The sequence below is a fragment of the Manis pentadactyla genome, chromosome 1 (genome assembly GCF_030020395.1).
Source record: "Manis pentadactyla isolate mManPen7 chromosome 1, mManPen7.hap1, whole genome shotgun sequence".
Lineage (NCBI taxonomy): Eukaryota > Metazoa > Chordata > Mammalia > Pholidota > Manidae > Manis > Manis pentadactyla.
Genome location: NC_080019.1, coordinates 199,708,197 through 199,727,043, shown reverse-complemented (window position 1 = coordinate 199,727,043; position 18,847 = coordinate 199,708,197). Strand labels below are relative to the sequence as shown.

At 48.5% G+C, this 18,847-nt stretch overlaps 1 protein-coding gene across 1 annotated transcript in view; it reads right to left on the bottom strand.

Moving 5' to 3' along the window:
- Positions 1 to 18,352: 18,352 nt before the first annotated feature.
- Positions 18,353 to 18,847, bottom strand: part of KBTBD12 (kelch repeat and BTB domain containing 12) — a 79,493-nt gene continuing 78,998 nt past the window's right edge. Inside the window, exon 6 of the mRNA XM_036911562.2 lies at positions 18,353 to 18,451. Coding sequence (XP_036767457.2) covers positions 18,441 to 18,451 — 11 coding nt within the window. The 3' untranslated portion in view covers positions 18,353 to 18,440. The remainder of the gene's footprint in view (positions 18,452 to 18,847) is intronic.

Genomic DNA, 18,847 nt, shown 5'->3' with positions numbered 1-18,847 from the left:
CACCTGTACCATACCGATTGTTAAAGTATTGAAATACTTAAAGATAAATTGTATAGTCGTTGCAGTAAGTGTTTCAATTGGTTAATAGTAAAAATTGTAGTGCAAACTCATTGGTTTGTACTGACAGTTTCAGGCTGTTAGTACCATTGAAAACGGGCCTCCCCTTGTAGCCACATCTGAGAAACATTCGTGATACGGTTTGGCGTGTGTCACTGAAGGGACTATGGCTAAGTTTCTTGTGTACAGAAAACACTGAAAGCTTTAGGAGTGTGATTGGCTTAAATAACTTTGTTAACATGTAATTCTTCTGGAAGTAGTAGGTGTGCAGGTTTTTATATTTATATACAATTGAGATTTTGTAAAATATTTAAAAACATAGACTGGAGAGAGAAAATCTGGATAAAATTTTAATATTTTAAAGGTAAATATGAATCTTGTTAATCTGCAGAACAATGAAGGAATAATAATAGTTGACAGTCCCAGCCTGGGACTTTTCTTGATACTGTACAAGAATCTGCATAAAATAAAACTTGTATTAAATAAATTTTGTTACATAAAACCTGTAGCGAATCTTTCTGGAATGAAAAGTAAGTTGATTTTTTTCAAGTAAGAATTTCATTTACTGCTTATGACAGAAATGTTGGATGATCTAATTTAGTTAAAAAATCAAAGTGCTAAATATGTATGTGTTTCATCAGGATGCTGTTAAAACTTGTGGTTTAAGTGGAAAAAATCTGTGATTCTTAATGAGGAAGAAATTTAAAACAGTCAGTTTCCTACATTAAGCGTTTGAAAACCTAAAACTCCCCAAAATGCTATTAGAATGAGGATAAAGCAATCAAAAAGATTTAGAAGGTACTGAAAATTATAGCACTATGTAGAGCACTTTCCATGAAAATTCTTAATAGAACTTCCAAAGGAATTGATATGGATATGGGAATTAGGGACGCACCTGTTACAAAACACAGATGTACCTAAATGAGGAAACATCTCTTTGAAAAGTATATAAACCAAGACAGTTCATTTCAAATCATCAAAGAAGTTTCATTTGTTTCACATAAATCTCAACATTCTGAAGAAAATGGCTATTGTTGATCTATGGCACTGGGAACCACATTTAATAAATGTATTGAACTTTGTGGGCAAAAGCAGTTATATTTCATTGAAAAACAGTTCCATTTAGTCATTGGGATATTTTACAATAATTTTAAAAAGACTCATTAGATTTTGTACAAAAAGCACTAGTGAGCGACATGCTGGAGAGCCTGGAGTTTCAGCATAAAGTTTAGAAGAAATTTGGATGTTTTAATTTGGTACTAAGTTATCAAATTTTAATTAATTGAGGATAAAGCAAAATTGATCTAAATCAAGTAGTTCTCATATTTTTCTCAAACTATTTTCTATCACATATCAAATATCAGAAATGCAAATTAAACAATGAAAGTTGAACCTTGATACACACCTTTAAGTGCCAGAGCTGCAAAAACGATTTGGAAATCAGTAAGTCCTGTGTGCTCGCTGTAATAGGAACCGAAAAGGAGTGGTCAGCCACTTGAGAAAAATATATTTATTTGTAAGAGTTTTGGCCTTAATGATATTTTAATTGAAACGTCAAACTTTATTTTAGTTTTTATGATAAAAATGTTTTAATTATTAGACCTGATATCATTTCAGCGAGCAATATAACGACTGAATATATGTAAACTTTTGTAGTTTGGGCTGCTATGACAGTACTACAGACTGGGTGGGTCATATAGAGCAGAAATTTGTTTCTCCCAGGTACGGAGGCTGGAAGTCTGAGATCAGGGTGCCAACACCTGATCAGTTTCTGGGGGGACCCCGCTTCTGGGCTGCAGACTGCTGACTTCTCTTTGTGTCCTCATGGTGGAGAGGAGCAGAGGAAGCAATCTTTCTTGTGACTCATAAAGGGCACTAATCCTTAGGACCTCATCTAATCCTAATTATCTCTCAAAGGCTGCACCTCGAATTACTAGTTGAAGGGCCCCCACTCATAAGATGGCGAACTTCCTGCTTCTCTTCCGGGTCCTCGGTTCCCGCCGGCGCCACCTGAACCCCAATCACCCCTTGCCCTCCTAATCCCAGCACCTAGCCAATAGCCACCAGCCCCGTAGAAGTGACACCACAATCACCCCATGCCCCTTCCTATATAACCCAGCACCTTTCCCTAATAAAGCGGAATTCTCCGGTGAATTGCTGCTGTGTGTCGCTCCCTTCCTTTCATTGGTGCTGAAAACCGGAGACGGGACACCCCAGCTGGGCCCCGTCTTCCCCCGACACCAGCAGCAGCTTGCCCTCGTCCTCTTTTTCCGGCGCTGGCTCCTCACACTCACCACTCCTCTCTGGCCTTTGGGTAAGTTTTCCCCTGGAGCGGGCCGCTCTTCCCCGAGCTATCGCAGTGCCATTGACTGTGATCGTCCGGCAAGGCCCTGACGCTCGGGGACGAGGAGGGAACTCTCCCCGCCTCAGGCCCTCACGGCTGCGGCGGACCCTCAGGCCCCCCTCCAACAGCCATAAACGAGGCGACTCCTTTGCGGATGAGAACGCTCCCTCCCCCACTCCTCCTTCCGTTCCTTCCGCCGAAAATTCCTTCCGCCGAAAACTCCTAGTACTGGGTTCCTCGTGACCCCGGCACTCTGCCTTCCTAGAGAGTCTGGGTGACGACCCACACTTCCTAAGAAACCGACTCGTATACGAGTTTCCGCAGACCCCCAAGGATCATCGGGGACGCCCTTTGTCTCCTTGCGCTCTGCTCCCAGTCCGAGGGTCTCCGTTCGTCTTCCCCTGTTTGTCTCCTTCTCTGTCCTTTAGCCATGGGAGCCTCCTCATCCCTCCCTGGAAGCTCACCTCTTGAATGCCTGCTCAAGCATCTAGCCACCCCCTCCCTGACGCCTGATATAAAACCAAAACTTCTCCGCAAATACTGCTCCCAAGATTGGCCGACATACCCCCTAGACAATAACAACCAATGGCCCGCAGGGGGAACTCTTGATCCTCACATCACTCGCGATCTCTTTAACTACTGCCAGCGCCTGAAAAAAATGGAAGGAGATTCCCTATACCGACGCTTTCCGCCTCCTCCTCCCGCCCCCCTCGCCGCCGCTGCCTCCTCCTCCCCCCGCCTCCCCCAAGTTCTCCTAGCCTGCAAGCCGTCTCCCCCCCGGCAGAAGCCTCCCGTTCACTCCCTTCCCCCTCCTCTCCCACAACAGCCCCTCCCCCTTCCTCCACCACCATCTCCTCCCCCACCTCACCCCCCCTGCAGATCAAGCCTGAGCCTTTCAGCCCCCCTCTAAGCCCCAGGAGCCTCCTCCGTCTTTACCCCCATCACCTGTTTCTCCCCCACAGACTGAGCCAGAGCCCTTCAGTTCCCCACCGCCGTGGGTCTCCGCTCTCGAGATATCTTCGCCTGCTGCTTAATAGCAGGTCTGAAAAACGCAGCTCATAAAGTAGTCAATTTTCAAAAGCTCCAAGACATAATTCAAAGGAGGGAGGAAGCTCCCTCCGAGTTCTTAGACTCACTCAAGCCCTATGACAGTTACCAGCCTGGACCCAGAAACGCCTGATGGGAGACATGTCCTTATGACACACTTCCTAGCTCAAAGCTACCCCGACATTAAAGCTAAACTCAAAAAGTTAGAACAGGGCCCCGCTACCCCACAGACTGAGATCCTAACAGTGGCCTTTAAAGTCTTCCATAACCGGAAGGAGGAGAAAGAACGCCGTAAACAAAAGGCTGATCAGGCCAATTTCCAAATGTTGGCCCAGCTGATAAAACCACAACCTGGGCGCCCTTCTACAAACAAGCCCCCCCCAGGAGCTTGTTTTAAGTGCGGAAAAGAGGGACATTGGTCAAGGGCATGCCCCTCCCCCAGATCTCCTAACACCCCATGCCCCAGATGCCACAAAAAGGGCCACTGGGGGTCTGATTGCCCAGCCACCTGAAGGGGAGGCTGGATGAACAACCCCCATCCTAAGCCCGCCATAGTGGGGCTGGCAGAAGATTGATGGGGCCCAGGGACTTCTCGCCCAACCATTTCCATCACCAAACAGGAGCCCAGGGTTACCTTAATAGTAGATGGTCGCCCCATCTCCTTCCTCCTAGATACAGGAGCCACCTTCTCAGTCTTGCGAGAATACCGGGGTCCTACCACGCCTGCCGTTACTCCTATAGTCGGGGTAGGAGGTAAACAGATTTTCCCATTAAACCCCCCCCCTTTTATGCACAATCCAGGACAATCCCATACCTTTCTCACACTCCTTCCTGGTTATGCCCCAGTGTCCCATCCCTTTACTAGGACGGGACATCCTTTCTCTCCTCCATGTTTCCATAACTATATCCACTCCCACAGCCCCCAGTACTCCCCTTCTAATGGCCCTCATAGCCGACGACCCCCCTCTACCCAATGAAAGCTCCAGTTCCGCCCTCATACACCCTGTAAATCCCAAAGTTTGGGACATTACAAGCCCCTCCGTGGCTCTATGTCCTCCTGCCTCTATCAAATTACGTGACCCCTCTCAGTATATCTGTCAGGCCCAATACCCCCTGACCACTTCAGCCCTCATAGGCCTCCAACCCATCATTCAAGATCTTTTAAACAAAAATTACCTCAGACCCACTCACTCCCTGTTTAATACCCCCATATTAGCTGTTAAAAAAAACCAACGGATCTTTCCGCCTTGTCCAAGACCTTCGCCTCGTCAACATGGCCATCATCCCTATCCATCCCTTAGTTCCAAATCCATACACCCTTTTATCGCAGATCCCTGCCTTGGCCTCCCACTTCTCAGTCCTAGATCTCAAGGACGCATTTTTTTTTTCTATCCCTCTGGACCCCTCCTGCCAAGATTTTTTACAGAAAACGGCTCCTCTCTGACCTGCCTGTTCCCAAAACCAAGACGGAAATCCTTTCCTTTCTAGGCCTGGCTGGGTATTTTAGAGCGTGGATCCCTAACTTCTCCCTGTTGGCAAGACCCCTATAGGACCTCAGCAAGGGCCCCCCTGAAGAACCATTATCCTCCTCACCCCGACACTCCTTCTTTAAGCTCCGTCGAGCCCTTGTGGAAGCCCCAGCTCTCCATCTTCCTGATTTGTCGAAGCCCTTCTCATTATACATTCATGAGAGGCCCAGTCAAGCTCTAGGAGTCCTAAGCCAATATTATGGCCCATCCTTTGCCCCAGTAGCTTATCTTTCCAAGCAATTAGACCCCACAGTTCGGGGATGGGCCCCCTGCCTACGGGCATTAGCAGCTGGACAGCTCTTGCAGAAGGAAGCTCATAAACCGACATTCGGGGCGCCCCTTACCATTCCGTCCCCACATCACCTAAGGGATTTCTTAACCTACAAAAGTTTACAGACTCTCCCTCCCTCCAGACTCCTGACCTTACTGTCCTCTTTCCTCCAAAATCCCGTTCACCCCCTTTGCCATCCATACCCGAATCATGACTTTTTCCTCCTTTACTGCTCCCTCGCGCTCTCTCGCTTTTTTTCCTCATTCCTGTTGTCTTCCCCGCCACCCCAGCCTCCTTTGTATGGCGATTCAAAGTCAGACAGACTTACACACAGCATCAAACAAAAAATACTGCCCTCATTGCCACATCAGACTGCCCTCTGAAAGGCTGCTCCGAGCCTTTATACCTCCACTTTCCTCCCTCCACCGAAGTGTTCACTAGCAGCTACCTTTATTCTCCCTACCTCTGCTTCCTCTATGACCAAAAACAAGCCTATTGCAGGCGATGGCCAGACACCTACGGGGGATGTCCCTACAGGTCTTGCATCATTCACTACATGGGTAACTCCCGGTACCCACAGTATTACTCCTCCAACCCATTCTCTTCAATACTAACACACCCCTTCCTCACCTGGCTCTGGCCCATTGCAGGCCCTATAATAATCATTCTCCTCGCCTGTCTCTTCTTGCCTTGTAAAGTTTATCAAATCCCAAGTCGGTAAAATCTCTAATCAAACTTTCAGCCAGCTTTTACTCAGGAACTACCAGCTTTTAGCCACAGAAGATCCCTCACCCTCACGTAACCTCCTCACCACACGCTGAGATGGACCCCTCTCTCCGCTGGAAACTGTTCCTGGAAACAATGGCCGCAGACGCCTGGCTTCTGGCACCCGTATCCTCTTGGCACCATTAGAATCAACAAGTCCTCGACCTATGGTTACAGGGAACCTTCACTGATTTCCAACCTGAAGAAGTCCACATCTCCTCGTCCTTACTGTGGGGAGTCCTATCAACCCTTTCCTCCCAGTCCTCAAGCCCTCACTCCCTTCTCCACCCCCGTTCAGCAGGAAGCAGTCAGAGAGAAAGCAACGTCCACAACCCCATAGAGGAGAGAGGGGGGAATGAAGGGCCCCCACCCATAAGATGGCGAACCTCCTGCTTCTCTTCCGGGTTCTCAGTTCCCGACGGCACCACCTAAAGCCCAATCACCCCTCGCCCCCTAATCCCAGCACCTAGCCAATAGCCACCAGCCCCGTAGAAGTGACCCCTCAATCAGCTCATGCCCCTTCCCATATAACCCAGCACCTTTCCCTAATAAAGCGGAATTCTCCGGTGAATTGCTGCTGTGTGTCGCTCCTTCCTTTCACTAGTAATTGGGAAGGGGGGTGAGGCCTTCCCATGGATTTTGGAGAAACGCAAACATTCAGTCCATAACGAAGGAAATTTTGAAACAAGTGGAAGATTCAGATACGAGAAAAAAGTTAACACTATTTGAAACAAAATGAAGTATCAATTCTAAGAGAAAAATTATAGGATTATCCAACAGATAATATGAAAAGATATTTGACAAAAGTGAAAAATGTAATGATTTGTAATTATTCCAATTTATTGGAGTCCTAAAATTTGACGAACAGGTTTGTGAAGCTTCATGGATTGAGGGTAAACAAAAAGTAGTGAAATAAGCCAGCTGGTTAAAAGGTATTTAAATAAGTGATTTTTGTCATTTAGCCAGTAATAGAAATACTAACTATATAAGAGCCTCAAACTATTTCATTAGGTTTAGAAAATGTTTAAATGTAATTGCTATTAGTTCATCAGTAGCTGAGGATTCAATACTAAACAATATCATTGATATTAGGAAAGATTTCTCAACTAAAAAATTCATCTAGTCACTATCAATAAATTGATGGAGAACTTGTTGGAAGAATTTGATGTCATTCCCTATGACCCAAATCATGACTCATGCGGGGACAAAATTTGGTGACAGCTGCATCAAAAGATGACTAATTTTCCAAATATAAACAAGTGATTTATTTACTCTTACTAGAATGATCTGAAATTTATTTTTGCTACAAGTTATATTACTTAGTAAATACTTAGAAAATAAGCCTGAGATTAAAATTTTTTGACTACCATATTGATCTATACATTGATATTAACTTAGTTCAGTATTTTGAATATCATCTCTGCATAAGATAGCTTCTGTTGTTTTAAAAAATCTAGAGATTACTTGAAACCCAAGTTTTTTACATTCCTACATGGCAGATTCAGCTAAGTTGGAGATGCTCTTTAGATTGGTCATGAGCTCCCAGCTTCCCACAGTTTCCACTTTACCCCGTCACATGTCTGGTCTCTGTGTGCATTCGAAATTGAGCTTCAGAGTTTGAAGCCTGGGCTCCTGACAAGATGCTGGTTGTCATTTACTGAGAAACAAGGACGGACACAGGTTGTCTCCCCTGCCGCAGAGTGGTGATTGTGTGGGTGAAACAGAAAAAGAGGAAGAAAGGTGAGTTTGATTTAAACATACAGAGTTTGGTGGAGCAATTCATCTGAGAGTAGAGGACTGTGGAGGAGAGCTGGTGCTTGGAGATGAGTTAGGGCTTGGAGGAATTCTGTGTCAGCTTCTGTGAGAGCCAATGAGATTTATTTCCAAGAGAGAAGGTACAGTGAGCAGTCAGAGGTACAGAAAGGCCTTGGGAATGGGAGTCACCCACGTGGAAGGGTGGGAAGGAGGCAGAGCATGGTCGGCAGGCAGGACAGTCCAGTTCAAGAAGCCGAAAGGCTGAGCAAAGCGGGGTTAGTCTCCTGGCAGGTTTGGTGGTGTCCTGCTTAGAATGTAAATTGACTCTTGCTGCAGAGATTCCAAAAAGCAGGACCATCAAGAGGATGAGGCCCCAGGAGTATGCAGAACTCAAGCTTTGTGTATCATCGCTCCCCTGCCTTTAGGAGTCTGTCGTTGCCCACACCCCAGGATGCAGGGTGCCCCTCACCATGTCCACGCTTTGGCACACCGTGCCTTTTAACACGGCCTGGAAGTTGAACACATTACTTCTACTCACATCCCATTGCCTATAATCTTAGACATGGGACCACACTTGCCTGAAAAGGAGCCTGAGAAATGCAGTCTTTATCCTGGAATGTTATTTGCTGGCTAAAAATCAGAATTACCATGGAGGAAGGGGACAGTGTGTATTGGGAGACGGCTGTCAGTCTGTCTTATCAAGTGAGGAGCAGTGAGGCCTTGAGGAGAGAGAGGAAAGATGAAGAGGAAGGCTATGACAGAGCCATGATCAGGGGAGCAGTCATCGCAGTTGTTAACATGTCGCAGATGCGTGGGGAGCCAGACGGACCAGGGAACATGGCGTCTCGGCAGATAGAGGCCTTCCATTGTTTCCGAGGTGGAAGTCTACTGGAAGGAAGGAAGGGAGGAAAGAAAGGAAGGATAAAAAGGTATGCACTTGGAGACCTGACTCCTAGGGGAGAATTCAGGAGGCTTTTCCTATTTCAGAGGTCAGAGAGTGCATGGACAGTATGGCTGCTTGGACCAGCCAGAGAAACACAAATTACAGTAGGGTATCTGTCTACCTATGTGTCTGTGTATGTTTGTATGTGTCTATCTATCAATCACCTATTGCTGTCTATCATCTATCATCTATATCTCATCCATCATCTGTATCTATTCTCTCTCTCTCATCTATCATCTACATCATTCTGTCTCATCTGGTATCTATCATCTCTCTTTCTCTATCATCTATCCATCCATCCACCCATCTACTGAGAGATCATTTCAATGAATTGGCTGCTGTGACTGAGGGGTCTGGCTGGGCAAGTCTGGGTTCCCTAGGGCAGGGCCCACAGGCTGGAAATGCTCAGGCAGGAGCTCCCGGCAGCCCGCAGAAGGTATTTCTTCAGGGAAGCCTCAGTTCTGCTCACAGGGCCTTTCCATTGATCGGGTGAGGCCCACCCACATTATGGAGGATAATCTCCTTTATTTAAAATACCTGATTGTGGATGTTATCAACATCTGTAAAACACCCTCACAGCAACCCCTGTTTGCTTGAATACCTGGGTACTGTAGCCTGGCCAAGCTGGCACATAAAATTAACCATCACATTGCTTAATCCAAATTCAAAAGCTGGTCACAGGATGTTAACATGGGAATCACCATGAGATACAAGTCAAGGAATTTGGGTTTGGGATCTGAGAGGTACCAAATAGAATTTGTTCTTTTTCTGTTTTTTGTGCTGGAAACTGCTCCTTTTCATTTTAAAAAAAATTTTTATTTTTTAATGCAGTTTTTGTTACATCTTCTGATCTTCTTGTCAAGTTAAAAAAGAACAGAACATCTTTATTCCCAGCACCTAGAATTAACATTGTCAACAAATTAAGATTGTGTACAGACAAGGCTGGGTGCCTAACGTATTTGAGGATTTCCTGCATTAATTTCATCACTCCCCTGGGTCATTCAGAACTCTTTCAGTTGTACATGACAAAACAAAACAAAACAAAACAGTTTGAATAGGTGTGAGAAAAAAATCCTGGAACTTTTTAGTTCATGTAGATGTAAGCAAAGATGGATCTCAGGGTTCAGAATATATCAGACTCAATTTGTCTCCATCGCTTCCATGCTGTCTTTTGTACACAGGCTCCCTCCTCAGAGTGACACTGGAGGGAGCTAGGCTCCATGGTTTCAAGTCCAGCAGGAGAGATTCTGTCTTTTCTATAGTTCTTAAGAAAAATCCTGGATTGAGTTTCTTTGGATTGACTCCTGCTAAGTGTCCCTTCCTAAGCAGTCATTGTGACCACATGGGACAGAATAAACTGGTCAGTTTGGATGAGTCTCATCCAAATCACATGGATTGAGAATGTGCCAGGAGTGTTTCCATAATGGGAAATCAGGGCAGTGCTTCTAGAAGGAGGACGAGGTGCTGGGTGAGCAAAGAAGAACGCATATTCCTACCTGTCTGCAGCTTGCCACTGTGCAAAGAGCATTTGATATGGAGCCCACAGACCCCCATTCCCATCCTGGCTCGAATATTGAATAGTCACATAACTTAATTAAAATCTGTGAGTCTCAGTTTCCTATTCTGTCACAGAGAGGCGATGATAGCCTTACGGCGTTGCTGAGATGAAGTGAAATAATGCCTGTGAAAGCACCAGAGAAAATGCATGGTCTGGGCAGCCTAATGTTTGCTAATTTCCTTTTTGCTATTAATCCAAGCCTCTTTGAAGCATCCAGATGCAAACTCACCTTTCTTCCAAGACAAAGTTACTGTCATAATAATGATTACACTGGCTATCACTTCCCGTTTGCTGCTAGGCATAGCTGGGTGGGGCCGCCAGGTACGCAGCTCCACGTGCTGCCGATCACAGACTCCAATGGGGATGGCGCCACCTGGCGGGGCCGTGCAGCGCTGCTATGTCACCCGCGAAGTCCGTCCTCACTGACACTGTAAAGAAGGTACTATTATTACCTCATTTTACAAAGAACTTTGTAACTTAGAGTAAGGAACTTGTCCAAGGTTGTTTAACCTATGGTTGGAAACCATAGCCTTTGGGGATATTTTACTGTGGCTTTCTAAAAATTTATCTCAGGATACGGAATTACTCCGGTCTTCCCACAAGGGTTGGGGAGGCAGAGCCGGAGGACAGGCCATTTCATTTTTTAAAGCCATCTCCAAACCCCCCAAAGTGAAAAATGTTACCCAGAACGCTGGAGCTGAGAATCCCGCCGGCTGTCCCATTCACCATCCTTAGCCGCTAGGAAAGGGACCTAAACAGCCTGGGGCGCCTTCTACCTCTTCCACATGATCTGAAGCAAAAAATACAGCACTTGTGAAATGTGTCCGACTGACAAGCTTTGGAACCACGTGGTTTACTTGTTTACTCAGTGGGTACGGTCTGAATGTGGCAGCAGATGTACCTTCTAGGTCCCGTCAAGGTCAGATGGGCTGTTTCTTGGGTCTTCCACGTGAAATAAATGCTCATAATTCTGGGGACTTCCAGCACATTTGTTCCCACCTTGCTCCCACTGTGGCCTCATAGGGAGAGAGCTGTCTGCTGTCTTATTTTAGGATGGTTTGATTATGTTGCAATGCTTCTCCAAAGGTCAAGAGCCCTCACAAAGTTGTTTACTTCAAAACAATGAATTTCAGATACTTTTTAGGAAAACATTTTATGACTCACAAGTAAACCCAGTTTTCCAATTGGCAGGCTTCCATGACAGGTTTTGCCAAAATTTGCAGTGGCTTTCTGTGGCCTTCAACACTTAGACCTGGGGAAGCATCCACTGAGTCAGATCTGGGCCATAGGCTCTGTGTGATACTTAACATACTCTTATAAATACTCACCATGACTCCTTATTTGTTCAGCTGACTTAATGACAACTCAGCTATCAAGAGTGTAGCTGAGGGTTAGTAAGCCATAGAGGACCCCCAGATGGCCACATGGCTGTCCCAGGGTTCACTTTACTATAGAAAGAATAATTTCAAAACTTAATTGCTCTTGTAGAGCAATCTACAGTAGTATGCATGTATTGTTTTCTGAGAGATAAGTCAAATACCATAATATTCACCCATTTAAAAAGTACAATTCAGAGGCTTCTAGTATAGTCATAGATTTATACAAACATCTCCATGACCTAATTTCAGAGCTTTTTCATCACCCCAAAAAGAGACCCCAATACCCATAGTTGTCAATCCCCATTCTATTCCCCACCTCCACTCCCAGCCACTGGCAACCACTAATTCTGTCTTTATGGATTTGCATTTTCTGGATACTTCATATAAAAGGAATTATAGTATGTGGTCTTTTGTGACTGGCTTCTTTCACTCAGTATAATGTGTTCAGGCTTTATCCATGTTGTAGCATGCACCGGGACTCCATTCCTTTTCATGGCTGAATAATATTCCATTGCAGGGCCCATGTACTAGCACATTTTACTGATCTTTTCATTAGTTGATGGACATTGGGTTGCTTCTACTTTTTGGCTATAATGAATGATGCTGTTAGGAATATTCATGTACAGGTTTTTGTGTGATTTTTTTTTTCAATTCTCTTGGAGAGATATATGTATATATATACATAAGCATGGCATTGCCAGGTCACATGGCCTCTCTCTATTTAAGTCTTTGAGGAAGTGCCAGACTATGTTCCACAGCCGCCACACCATTTTACATCCTCACCAGCAGCATAGGAGGGTTCCAGATTCTCTGCATCCTCACCAACACTTGTTATTGTCTGTTTTCTTTTTTTAATTATAATTATCTTAGTAGGTGTGAAGTGGTATCTCATAGAGGGTTTGATTTCCATTTCTCTGATGGCTAATGATGTGGAGCATCTTTAATGATGCGGAGGATTTTGTTTTTAATGCTTATTGGCCACTTACATGTTTTATTTGGAGGATATCTACTGAAATTCTTGGCCCATTTTAAAATTGAGTTGTCTTTTTATGGTTGAGTTGCAGGAGTTTTTGGGTATCCTGGACACACATCCCTTAAAGAACATTTGATTTGTAAATATTTTCTCCCATTCTGAGGTTGTCCATTCACTTTCTTGATGGTGACCTTTGAAACACAAAAGTCTTTAATTTTGAAGACATCCAATTTATCTATTTATCATCGCTTGTGCATTAGGTGTCAGGAGAAATTCTTGCCTAATCTAAGGTCAAGAGGATTTATGCCCATTTTATTTTAAGAGTTTTATAGTTTTAGTTCTTACATCTGTTTTGAGTTAACTTTTGTACGCGGTGTGAGGTGGGGACCCAACTTCATCTTTTGCATGTGGATATTCAGTGGTCCCAATATCATATGTTAAACAGCCTCTTCTTTCCCTCAAAATTCTTATGTTGAAACCCTAATCCCCAGGACCTCCTAATGTGACTGTATTTGGAGACAGGGCCTTGAAATTGTAGATGAAGTTAAAATGAGGCCATTAGGGTGGGCCCTAGTCCAACATGACTGGTGTCCTTATAAAAGGAGGAAAGTGGACATGCAGAGAGAAACCAGGGATTCATGCACAGAGGGATGGCCACGAGAAGAGGCATCAGGAGGGTGTCTGCAAGCTGAAGAGAGGCCTCAGAGGAAACCAACCCTTCCAGCACCGTGATCTCGGATTTCCAGCCTCCAGAACTGTGAGAAATAAGTCCTGTTGTTTAAGTCACATAGTCTATGATATTTTGTTATGGGAGCCTGAACAATCTAACACAACAGGATGAAATGGGAGTGGACTCACTAGCCATTGATAGGTAGGAGCCACGTGCCCTCCACAGCCAGCCCCAAGGTGATATTGCTGACTTCTCCTGCAGTGGCTGACAGCTTGCTTCCTGGTGCTGTCAGCCTCTTCCCCTGGCACCATCCTGTCCCCTTTACTACACTGACAAGGCCTGAAAACACAGGGCCCACAACAGATGGAGGTGCCTCTGGTGAGGTCAGTGGCATATGGTGGAGTAAGAACCCCCCTCAAAGTTTCTCCTCCATAAAAGCCACAAAATGGTAAAAAATGGTCACAAACCAACATATGCAGAAATCTAGAAAGTAGCTAAGGCTTGCAGCAACCTGGGTAAGCATTTATTCAAGAAAAACCCCTTGATCGAGATAAAAGGGGTGAGACTTTAATGTCCATTGTCTTCTTTGTCTTCTTACCTACTTCCAACATAATTGTGACCACGTATCATTTGGTACATGGCTTTTTTATCTTAAGTCAGTTCTCATTTTTAAATATTTTAATATTTAAATAAGTAGTCTAAATACTTTGAACAATTCATGTTTTATTTTCCTTCTGTTACATTTTTTCCCCATAAGTCCCATTTGAACACTGTACCCATAGGCTGCACATCTGGGGAGGCACAGTGGTGATTTCCCTAATGTTGTGGGTTTAGGTTGTTCACAGTTTTTTTTCTCCCTATTGTTAATCACACTGAGATGGATTTCTTCATGACTAAAATGTTGCCTATATATCCGATTATTTCCCTAGGAAAGAATTCCAAAAGTGGGAATTCCTGGGTAGGTCACGAGCAACGAACACTTTGAAGTCCTCAATATGAGTTGCCACCTTTCTTTGAAGATGGACTGAGCCTATTTTGACGCTTAACAAATGATATCAGACAGATGATGATTAAAGCGTGAAAGGCCCATAGCTCTCCGCTAGGTCTAAAGAAAGCCGGCTATATGCATCTTCCTATGCAGGCTGCCTTTGCCCCGCAGGACAGCTCGTGGGTCTTCTGGAATATTCCTGAAGGGATCCTCCCTGATCCTCCTTATATTTGGGGCCTGTGGTTTTCTGCAGGACGGTCCCCTGCTTGGCTTGACAGTGTCCCTCCCAACAGATTCCTGTACAGAACCCCGCCCACTGACAGCAAACTGCAGCCTGAGCCTGGACATTATGGAAACGACTCGTGGGCCCTCACAGAATTAATTGCCTGACCCTCTTCATTTACCTCCACGGTGCACCAGGGGAAGCTCTGAACCCATCCCAGGCACAACAACTTCTGTAGGCGAGTCAGCATGATTAAGATTTAGAATGGACCACTTGATAAGCAGAAGCCTCACGTTTCTTCTCAAAGAGAGAAACTGTCCCCACCGTCTGCTGTGGAGACGGTTTCCCTGGCCTCTCGCAGAGAGCTGAAGTCAGGGCACTCTGCTGGGCTCGTGTGGGGGATCAGATGTCCAGGGCCATGAGCCTCAGGCACCGAGGGGCTGAGGCCTCCTGTCTGTCCGCCTCTCCTGGTGGGGCATCCTGTCAGCTCTGAGAAATCAGCGTCATTCATGGACTAGCTTCTAGCGGGCGCCGGGTGTGAGCTGCTCAGCCCGCGTTTGCCGAATGACTGCGTGAATGAAGGGCGGAGTGAGCCAGCGCTTACCTGAGTTGTAGTGATCCCAGGGGCGGCGGCACCTCGGGGGGTCCTGGCTCCCCATGCCCACCGTCACTCCACCCATCCTCGAGGCGACCAGGTTCCGGGGAAGGACGGACACGGCACGGAGGTCAGATCGATGCCATTCCCGTGTGACTTTCTGAGCCCATGGCCTCCTCTCTGGGCAGGGCAGCCTGCCCGATCCGGACTACCGCAGAGACCACCCAAAGAAAGAAGGCGGTGTACTTGGGTTCTCATATGCAAAGCAGACGCCACAGTGAGACACTACGTTTGAAAGGCAGGCACACGGGGTGAGATAGGATTTTCTGAGTTCATTTAGCTCTTGTGTAACAAAGCCAGGCCTGCGAGAGAACCAGCCGAGGCCGGCTCCACGCGGGGCGGACGCCTCACCCGCAAGGCCTCCGGGTCCGAGTTCAGCCTGGCTTATTTAAAAGCGGCCCTCCTGCTTTGCAAGGCCTGGAAGATGGCAGAGAGGAGAGAGAGGGAGGGAGAGTGAGTGACAAGCCCCGTCCCCATCCCCGGGGAGGTACAGGGATGGGGCCTGGGTGCCGGCCATTGCCCTGGGGTGGGCCCAGCGCTGTGATAGCCTCAGTGCAGGGGCTCCTTTGTGCTCTTGAGCTTTCCTGTGGTCTCAAGGGGCAGGGGACATTCAGTTGGAAGCCAGCGAGCCTGCCCTGGCAGGGCCCAGGAGGGGCGGGATGGGCAGCCTGGGACTGCAGCCCCGGGGACAGGGAAGGAGACAGTCTGGAGCCTGCCAGGCCAGGCGGTGAGAACTGAGAGAGGGATGGAGAGAGGGAGAGAGGGGAAGAGGGAGGAGGAAGTGGGAGGGGAGGGAGACGGGGGAGGGGAGGGAGACGGGGAAGGGAGAGGAAGGGGAGAGGGAGGGAGGGCAGGGAGGTGAGGGGAGGAGGGACAGACGGGAGGAGGGAGGGGAGGGGAGGGGAGAGCAGGTATCCCCAGCACCCTGCAGGTGGGGCGCCGGGACCCGCCCCCAGCGCTGCCGCCGCATGCCTCCTGCTGCGCCGCAGGCACCCTGGGCGGCTGGGCACCTGGGGGCTGGGCGGTCCCCCTGCAGACCTGGAGCGGCAGGAGAAGCTTGAACTTCGAGTCCTGAAGGAAACCGCGGGGCTCTCCGCGGGGCTTCCCGGCCCCTGTCCGCACCCCCACCCCCACCCCCACCCCCACGCAAGGGAGGGGTCCCTGGGTCCGTTCTGGAAGGAAAGATAATAATCAGGTTCCCAGCGTGCTGGGGAGGGGGGAGACGCGCGTGATCCTGGGACAGGCTCGTGTGCCACCTGCGCCTGCTACGCGTGCCCCCCTCCCACCCCTCCTGCTCCCACTCCCACACCGGGCCGGCACGTGTGCCTCCCGGGACACTGCATGTGCCGCCCGTGGCCCTCCTCACGCCTGTGCGGCTGCCCCGGGCAGGCCCAGTCAGGGAGGGTGCCCCGCTGAGAGGCGGTCACCCTAGAGGGTCTCAGCATTATGCTGGTGCAGAGGAAGCTGCTCGTGCCCGAGGTTGAAAACCAGTGGCAGGTTCCTGGGCTCGCCCTGAGGGGGCCTGTGCAGGGGGCGCGGGGCGAGCACCCAGGTGCTGTGCTCAGCGGTGGCTCACGGGGCTGCACAGCGCCGGCTCGGCGAGGAGACCAGAGGCCTCATGGAGCCAGCGGTGGGAATGCTCCTGGCTGCCTCTCGTCCCCTCGGTGGCCGGGCTGCAGGCCTGGAGCCGCCCTGAGGTGCCCCGGCATGGAGCCCGGGTCCACGGCGGCGGCTGAGCGGGCCCCACGTGGCTCAGCAGGTCCTGGGTTCCACCGAGCACTGCCTCTTCCCAGGGCCGCTGCCTTCCTCTCCCGTCAGCGTGCAGAGGACAGGGACGTGGGCAGCACACGGATAGAGGCCTGCCCTGCGTGGGGCCCGCTGACTTGGTGTCTTAACATTTCGTGGTTCCTTTAATTTGGACTTCTCAATGACCCTGAGAGGGGACAAAACCACGTTTTATTCTATTTTTCATTGTGGTAAAATACATATACACAGAACTTGCCATCTCAGCCACACTTACGCGTACAGTTCAGAGACATTAAGTACACTCACATTGTGTGCGACCACCTCCCCCCTCCCCCCACCCGTCCATCCCCAGAGCTTCCCAGACTGAAACTCTGCCCCCACGAAACACGAGCTGCCACCCCCCAGCCCCCCGCAGCCCCCGCTCTACTTTCCATCCCTAGGAGTGTGACGCCGCCAGGGACCTCACAGAAGTGGAATCACACACAGTATTTGTTATTTTGTGTCTGGCTTATTTCACTGAGCAGTGTCCTTGAGGCTCACCCACTTCCTAGCATGTCCCAACGAACGGCCCTCCTTTTCTTCCTTCCTTCCTTCCTTAAGGCCGAATAACATTCCATTGCATAGAGAGACCATATTTTCCTTATGTATTTATCCATCGATGGACAGTTGGGTTGCTCTCACCTTTTGGTTGTTCAAAATAGTGTTCAAGGCCCCCAGTTAGGGGTGAGACACAGCTTTGGTGAGCTGGTGAGCCATGAGGTCCAGGTCCCCACGGGGGGAAGAGGGGTCATGACATCAACAGAAGCAGCGATGAGGCCAGTGGGGGGCAGCGACGGCATCAGGAGGCCAGAGAGTGGACCCAGGGCTGTGGGGCTCTGACCCCCTAGGGGGGCAGGTCAGCCAACAGCCTCCAGCCCTGAGCTCCTAAGCCAACCTGGTCAACGCCTAGCAGCCATCAGTCATGGGAGAGGCTACGGTTCAGGACCCCTCATTTCTGCCTGACCTGGGGCTCCTCTGCTGGCTCTGCGTTTGGACTGAGGGCTGCTCCACCCAACCCCCTGATGTTACCACCCAGCTAACCCTTTGCACACTCGTAATCCTGTGTCTGCTCCGTGAAATCCTGTGGACCCAAGTGGTGCAGCCAGCACAGACAGCTGGGCCGTTAGGGGCGGGCCGGGACCCACGTCGAGGCGGGGGTTGCTCGCTGCCTCCACAGCTGTCAAGTCAAGGGCTGGGACAAAGTCACACAGAGACAGTCTAATGAAGAGTCTGATGTTGGGATTAGGAGCTCAGGTTCTGCAGTCAGAGGCCCCGCTGATGATCTGAGTCACGCTCTGCTGAGCCCTAAAGAGGGAATAATGGAAGAGGATCTCCTCCATCCCAGCGCTGGCCAGACTCAGGGAGCCCGAGCATGTGAGATGACTATGCCCAGGGCCTTCTAAAGCCATGGATAGTTAATAGCTCCCTTCGTGTCCCCAAATCACCCCCACCCACCAGTTTTGTTACAAGCAGTTCACTAGCAGGAGCTCAGTGGAAATCAGGGTGGGCCTGAAAAGAAATCAGAAAATTAGGACATGAGCGAGAGAGGAAAATCACGGTCATTATCTTGCTTCCGGAATCCCTTGTCCTGTTTCTGACTGTGATCAGCAGAACCTTCACTTCCATAATTCCCTGACGTGGGTGGGAATGTGAACCCACCTCACTCCGCCATGGTCACCTGTCCACATCCAGTCCCATCCCCTCAATGTCTCCGGGGCCCACCCCCCACCATCACTGCCCTGGCTGAGGCATGTGGTCCCTCAGGAAGCCATTTGTCCCTCCCAGATGGCTGTCCGGTCCAGCCTCCCCACGCTGCTAAAGCTCTCCTCTCTGCTGCTCAATTGTCCTCTACATTGTCTGTTTTCAGTTATGACTAGGTTTTGCTATTTATTACAGAAAACCCCG